The sequence below is a fragment of the Sceloporus occidentalis genome, unplaced genomic scaffold (assembly GCF_023333645.1).
Source record: "Sceloporus occidentalis isolate IW3139 unplaced genomic scaffold, rSceOcc1.0.p SCAF_38, whole genome shotgun sequence".
NCBI lineage: Eukaryota > Metazoa > Chordata > Lepidosauria > Squamata > Phrynosomatidae > Sceloporus > Sceloporus occidentalis.
The window spans coordinates 5,426,422-5,433,154 of NW_028317018.1; the positions used below are offsets into that span (position 1 = coordinate 5,426,422).

At 40.8% G+C, this 6,733-nt stretch overlaps 1 protein-coding gene across 1 annotated transcript; it reads left to right on the plus strand.

Annotated features, from left to right (window-relative positions):
• The first annotated feature begins 573 nt into the window (after positions 1–573).
• Positions 574–6,177, plus strand: LOC149290662 (transformer-2 protein homolog beta-like). Its single transcript, XM_089488538.1, has 6 exons — positions 574–609; positions 3,466–3,611; positions 4,074–4,245; positions 4,902–5,090; positions 5,741–5,856; positions 6,084–6,177. Exons 1-6 carry the CDS (start codon positions 574–576, stop codon positions 6,175–6,177), a joined length of 753 nt encoding a protein of 250 aa, XP_089344664.1.
• The last annotated feature ends 556 nt before the right edge of the window (positions 6,178–6,733 follow it).

Sequence of the window (6,733 nt, forward strand, 5' to 3'; positions counted from 1 at the left end):
AAAAACGACTTGCCCAATTACACAAAGAGCCATTGGCGGGCCAAAAAGACTCAGTGAAGCTTGCCTCCCCCATGCGTCCCTCATTTCAAAGATTGTTAAATCTGCCTTTATTTTCCCCTCTTGATAATAACCCAAATGGAAATACTAGACGGCGGTATGCGAATTCTGCGATTACTATGTCTGGGCACAATTTCCTTGCCAGGAGCAAATAACATGGCGAACATTCCTTATCGTATTGCTGTCTGTTATTTTACTCAAAACCATTTGGGGAACCGTATCCAAAAAACGAGCAGCACAGATAAAACCAGCGCATTCACATCATACACTAAGGAAATAATTATAATAGCGCCTGATTGCATATTGCCTGGAGCATGCGCACCAACCTTCTTAGCGCGGGAACCCATGGCGCGACTTCGAGCACAGCCCTGTTTGAGGTACTGGCCCCGCCCACCCGACGCATCGCAGTGAAAAAGAGCAACACCAAGGTACCCTGGGACAGTCTTCGATCTTTCGTCATTTCCTGGGCAGATAGCGACTGGGCGGTTACGCTGTGGCGTTCGTGTAACTGCAATCATGAGTGATAGCGGCGAGCAGAATTACGGCGATCGGGTTAGTAATGCATTAGAGCCGCATGGAATTTATAGTTTCTATTGCCCTAAATAGATATTCTCTCTCTGTGGTTCACTGCCCGTACCATCTGAGAATGGAGGAGGGGGGGGACACCTGAGACGTGCTACACTATTTTACCGTTCATCTTATGCTTTTACCCATTCAATCGTAGAAAACCGTGAACGGAGTGTAAGAACCACGTTTTATTTCGTTAGCGGTACTTCAATTTTCGTAATTATAGCCTAAAGCCATATCTCGCGGAGATCGCGACGCCATTTTGTGCATAATTGTTTGGGTGTTCTAAAATGGCTCCGGTGTTTGGCGCATGGTGAATAAAGGCAACGGCTTGCGAACGCAATTTCTGGCATTAATGGTTATACTTTGCATATGCCTTGACGTACTCCTGGCACGATAACGATTTTATGTATATATATTAGTATCTCTGGTTACTGCCGGAGATTATAGGTCAATAAAATCATGCCTTTTAAAACATGGGCGCGCCCTATGTTAACTCAAGAAGCCGCTTCCTTTAATTATATATGGCTTGGCCTGCATATTTAATGAGCCCATGTTGCACTTCACAATTCGGGGTAATGCTATGTTTGAAAAAGCAAGTTTGTGATGCCTGTTTTCTAAGTCTACACAAATGTATTGCATTATAATAGCATACCTTGTTTAAGCTGTACGAGTCATTCTAAATGCTGCCCTCCCAGCACAGAATGATAGGAATACTGCGTATAGTGATAGCCGGGGGGAAAACGAAACTGAGAACCAAATGGTCTCTTATGAACTGAGCTGAAATATCCCTATATTCCTGGGACAAGGTGGTAAGTGGCTCCTTCTCTGGCTCTCATTTTCGTTAGGAGTTTAACGAGCCTTAGCTGCAACAGGTTATTGCTCCCCAACCGCAGTTCCCTTAATGTGCTGTGGTTAAGAATTGGTGTTGCTGGATGTGGCTGCTTCCTACACTTTATCTAAACAGTCTTAAGCTGAACTTCTGCCTTGTAACAGATGGTGAGGTGAAGCGAGTTGCTGAAGCTTTTTAGATCCACTTAGGATTGCATTTAAACAAATAAAATGCAGTTGTTACTACCTGTGTACCTGTACAGATGTCATAACGCTCCCAGCGAGTTATTTCCTTTCAGCTGGCTACAGGTTTGTTTACTTGGAAATTGATTCACTCTTGTTAAAGGGACATTGTTGGGTCTATTTGTTTTCAACTCCCTCACTATTACATTTTTTTTTTTTAGCATAACTAAGTATAAAGGTTTTCTTAAAATGCATCAAATATTGTCTTTGATTTCCCGCTTCATGAAATTGCTGTGCACGCTATCTGCACCAAGAAAAGCAGAAACTCATCTTTACCAAATCTGCCAACGAGTTGCGAGGCATTTATGTGCTTTACTCTGCTGGGTTTGTGTCTTGTTTGTGATGTTCTGAGTAGTAGCAGGTGAGCTCTTCTCTAGGTAAAGAGGGTGTGTTTCATAAAAATTATTGGCATCACTTGCTGTGCACAGACCTGCAGCTCCCTGGCAGCATGGATATGTTTAAAGGGACACATCTCCTGTGTGCGAAATGGCTGGGAGGTGGGGGAAGGGCAAGTCGTTAGCAAAAGAAACACTATGAAAACATTTGCATGCATATGATGGCTGGAGCATCACTTTAAGTGCCGTTAATAGTTCTCGATCCATATTTTGTGGGCCAATTAGAATGGTCTGTGGGGTAGTACACTGCTTAACAGTTCAGATTTTCTTGTGGAAATCCAAAACTTTTTTTTGATTGTGTAGTGACATTGTCAAGAAATGCATTGTACAGACATTTGTCAGGAGGCTTTAGTAAAAGCCCATAGACCTTTTGGTGTCCTGTGTATGGTCACTGCTGCTTGTATCCAACTTTCACTTCTAAATGAAGGATCCGTTTGTTTCTTTGCATTTGTGGCAATGCTTCACTTCTGAGTGTTTAGCAAATAAGCATGCTTGGTTTTCCAGGTTGAAGGGATTCAGCAACTTGTAGTACAGGCATATGTTTTTACTCCATGAATATCACTTGTACTCATGGTAGCCTTTTACGCTATTGGAATACACTTCATATAATAGGTGTTTCTCAAATGATTAGGGCCTGCATTGTACCAAAGGCTCTAACTGGAGAATTACGTTTAGGGATCCCAATGACAAATGCTGTGTAACCATCAGTATTGTCTGTATTTCCTTCAGTTTTAAGATCCTGTTGGAGTTTTTTTGAAATCCTAGCATCTAGATTTTTTTTTTCTAGTTTCAGCTCTGTCAGATTTGATCCTGAAGACTTAAAATTTCATCCTGTTCTTTTTCTGTTAAGGTTATTATTGAAGAAGGAAAATACAGAAGTCGTCATTTGACAAGTTTAATAATGAGAATTATTTGAAGCTCAGGAATAAGTGAAGCTGAAATTTGAAAAAAAGAGAATGCATGCTAATTATAAGAAAAGAAGTCCTACTTATAGGATATTGAGAAATGTGTGTGAGAAGGGGAAGATTGCAAAGAAGTCAGAATTTGAAAATGAAGAATGAAGAAAAGAAATAGAAATGAAGTTAAGATAAGAAGTAATCTGGAATCAGAAAGCACTACGCTAAGTAATTACTAGTCTGTTTCTGTGTCCCTGTATATTTTTCTAAATATCTGCATGCATTATCTATTTAAAGAGTGCATACAGGGTAAAGTGAATACCAGGGAAAAGTCAATTAGGCTTGCTTGCTTTAGCTATCTATAAATTTTTTTTTGTAAGCTTCAAAAAAGGGTCAACACCAGAATCCAGAGCTCAGCTAATTTAACAAATTGAAATGTTGGTCATTTTGTGATAAACTTTTTTCCCTTTGTTTAGGAGTCTCGTTCAGCTTCAAGAAGTGGAAGTGCACATCGCTCTGTTAAGTCGGCGAGCCAGTCTCCCAATCATTCTGCTGCACGTTCAAGATCCAAAGAGGGGTCCAGACGATCAAGATCCAAATCCAGGTCAAGGTCGCAATCAAGGTATGTGTTTGTTTTTTAATATAATGTGAATAGCTTCAAGCCAGGTTGAGCCTGACTATTCAGCATATGTAATGGCTTGTGTAGCTACCTGCAATACAAATGGCACATGTCCAAGAGTCTAATACTTCGCTAAGTAAACCAGTTAGCATTTCTGTTGAAAGACATATCCTGTTTCTAGAAGTAGTTTTGCTTTTACTAGGACACTTCCCAACAGTAAATTTAAGAATTCTTGGTTAGATGCGTACAGTGCCATATAACTGCCCTGTTGGGAGGGTTTTTTTTTTTTTTTGCATCCATACACTTGATGGGCTTAGTGGGAGCTATACATGTTGCGAGACATTCTGTAGACATGCAGTGGTTTTATGTACAGGCTTTTGTTCAGTGTAGATCTGGGCCATGTAGGTTTTGGTGTGTGCAATAATTTGCAACTCCCTCGTTGATTTTATTTTACACTGACATTAGGTCCAGGTCAAGAAGAAGCTCTCGTCGGCACTACACCAGGTCACGAACCCGTTCTAGATCTCACAGGCGATCACGAAGCAGGTCTTACAGTAGAGATTACAAGAGGAGGCGCAGCCACAGTCATTCTCCTATGTCAAATCGTAGACGTCATGTAGGCAGCAGGGTAAGCAAGGTATTCACAATGGAAGTCTATTGCAAGTATTTTGGCACGGGGGGGGTGGGGGGAGAGGTAGACGCAGTTCCGGACGACTGCCTGGGATGCAAAGCAGTCTCTCCATCAGTAACAGACGGGTAGATGTGCTAATAAGCCCAGTTTTTTTTTTTTTTATTTCCAACAAACTCGCATACTTGTGGTGGTCAGGTGTCCACATAGTTTTTGGTCGGAGTAAATGTGTTGTGGTTAGTTTAGCGTTCCAGTGTGCTATGTAATTGGGCTTTGTGTTCACATTTGATGTATATTGTCATGGGCTGATGCCAGTGAGTTTCCCTGTAAAATTATGTGCTTGCTCTGCATAATGTATGCAGGTGACTTCACTGTATTATACAGTGCTTTATTATGGGCATATTCCTCGGGTGGGCTCATGGCACAAAGTAAACGAGGAAACTGCAGACCCATTTTAAGTTGACACGAATTATTAAAACTTGGGATGTTTTCTGTATCTAGGTTTCCTTATGGAATATGACGGTATGCAGTTCAATCTACTGCAATAACCTATTGAGAATGTTACCCTAAGTTTTCTAAACAAAACTTGCTTGTTTCCATATATAGGCTTTACAAAAAGCATCTTTCTTTTTTCTCTTCCCCCCCCCCCCCCCCCCCCATCACAGGCAAATCCAGACCCCAACTGTTGCCTTGGTGTATTTGGACTGAGTCTTTACACCACAGAAAGAGATCTAAGAGAAGTTTTTTCAAAGTATGGTCCTATTGCTGATGTTTCTATTGTTTATGACCAACAATCTCGGCGTTCAAGAGGGTTCTCGTTTGTTTATTTTGAGAATGTTGATGATGCCAAGGAGGTGAGTTTAAATCCTAATGCATAACATATTACTCATAAACATGTCTGATTTCTACCTGATTTGTCTCTAGTGCGTGTTTTGTTTAGAATTACCTGGTCCATAAATTTTACTAGTGAACCGGCATTTTATACCTTGCATACTGAAGAACAAGTGTAATTTGAAGTTTTACGGCAGGTTAGTAGACTGGTCAAAAATGTAATCTTGCCTCTGGATTTTCCAGTTATGTGCATCAGATATGGCACATAAGCCAGCCAACGGTGCATGCATGCACACATTCTTGCATAGATTGCATTTGCCTGTGGCCAAATAAAATGGTGTAGCCGCTTTGGCCAGCTTAGCTTGTTCCCCCTCTTAATTCTTCACCAGCCTGGATAAGCCAGATGTGGGGCACAAGCAAATATTTTACTGCTAGTGGTTGTAAAAAGTGTATTACTGACTTACTCATCCCAAATTAAAGCGTTGGGCTACACAAATCTGCCCATATTTTTCCTTATGTAAAGACTAAAATGAGTCCTTGGTCTCAAGTTTCAGGATGTTCAAATCTCCTCACTGTTAAATTCTGCTGTTGGACTGTTGCACTTATCTACCAACCTTTTTGGTAAAATGTTACATTATATGAAGTTCTAGATTTTTTTCTTGCTTTCTTTTAGGCTAAAGAGCGTGCAAACGGAATGGAACTTGATGGAAGACGCATACGCGTTGACTTCTCAATAACTAAACGACCTCATACTCCCACACCAGGAATATACATGGGACGACCAACCTAGTGAGTTTAACTGTATGGTGTGTAACTTGAGCCGAATTCTTCTGTGTGGACAGGAGTAAATCGAAGCATCCAAGGGATTTATTTCTATTGCACAACCTTTTAAGGCATTAAAATGGCAAATGTTGACACAGATCTTGTGAGAAGGAAAATTGTTCATATGACTTTCGTGCTTACTAGGTGATAAGAGCACAATCTGTTTTAATAAACATCTTGTCTTATCCCCAAAGTGGTAGCTCACGTCGCAGGGACTATTATGATCGAGGATACGAAAGGGGTGGATACGATGACCGTGAATACTACAGCAGATCTTCCTACCGGTAAGTGCTAATATTTCTACTATACAACTTCAACAATTCTGTATCTTTTATTTATTTGGGGGGGTCATTAAAAGAGAAACTAACCTTAGGCTTGATGTAATTTCAGTCCCCAACTGTGCACAAGGGTTAACATTGATTTTTTTTACAGCATGCCCCTATATAGAACATGCTTTTGTTGTAATTCATGAAACTGTAAATTAAGTACACTAATATAATGAACTGTCCATCCCAACCCACCTTCATTCTAAGCTGAGAGAAACAGCACTACATACTTTTTCACCCGGCAAAACAGATGTAAAATAACTGTTTAGTCGCACCCTCATTACAACTGTCTGTACCTACATCTGGGCACTTGGTTGCACCAGAGCAGGACACTACTTTTGTTTGCACAACTTTATTTGTAAATCTTTATTTTCAGTGGTGGTGGTGGTGGAGGAGCATGGCGTGGAGGACAGGATCGGGACCAGTATGCTAGGTAATGGAACAAATGTTTTTAGATTTGGATGGCATTTTGTGCTAAAATTCCTCTTGTATGGCTGGTGTGAAGCACTGTCCCACTC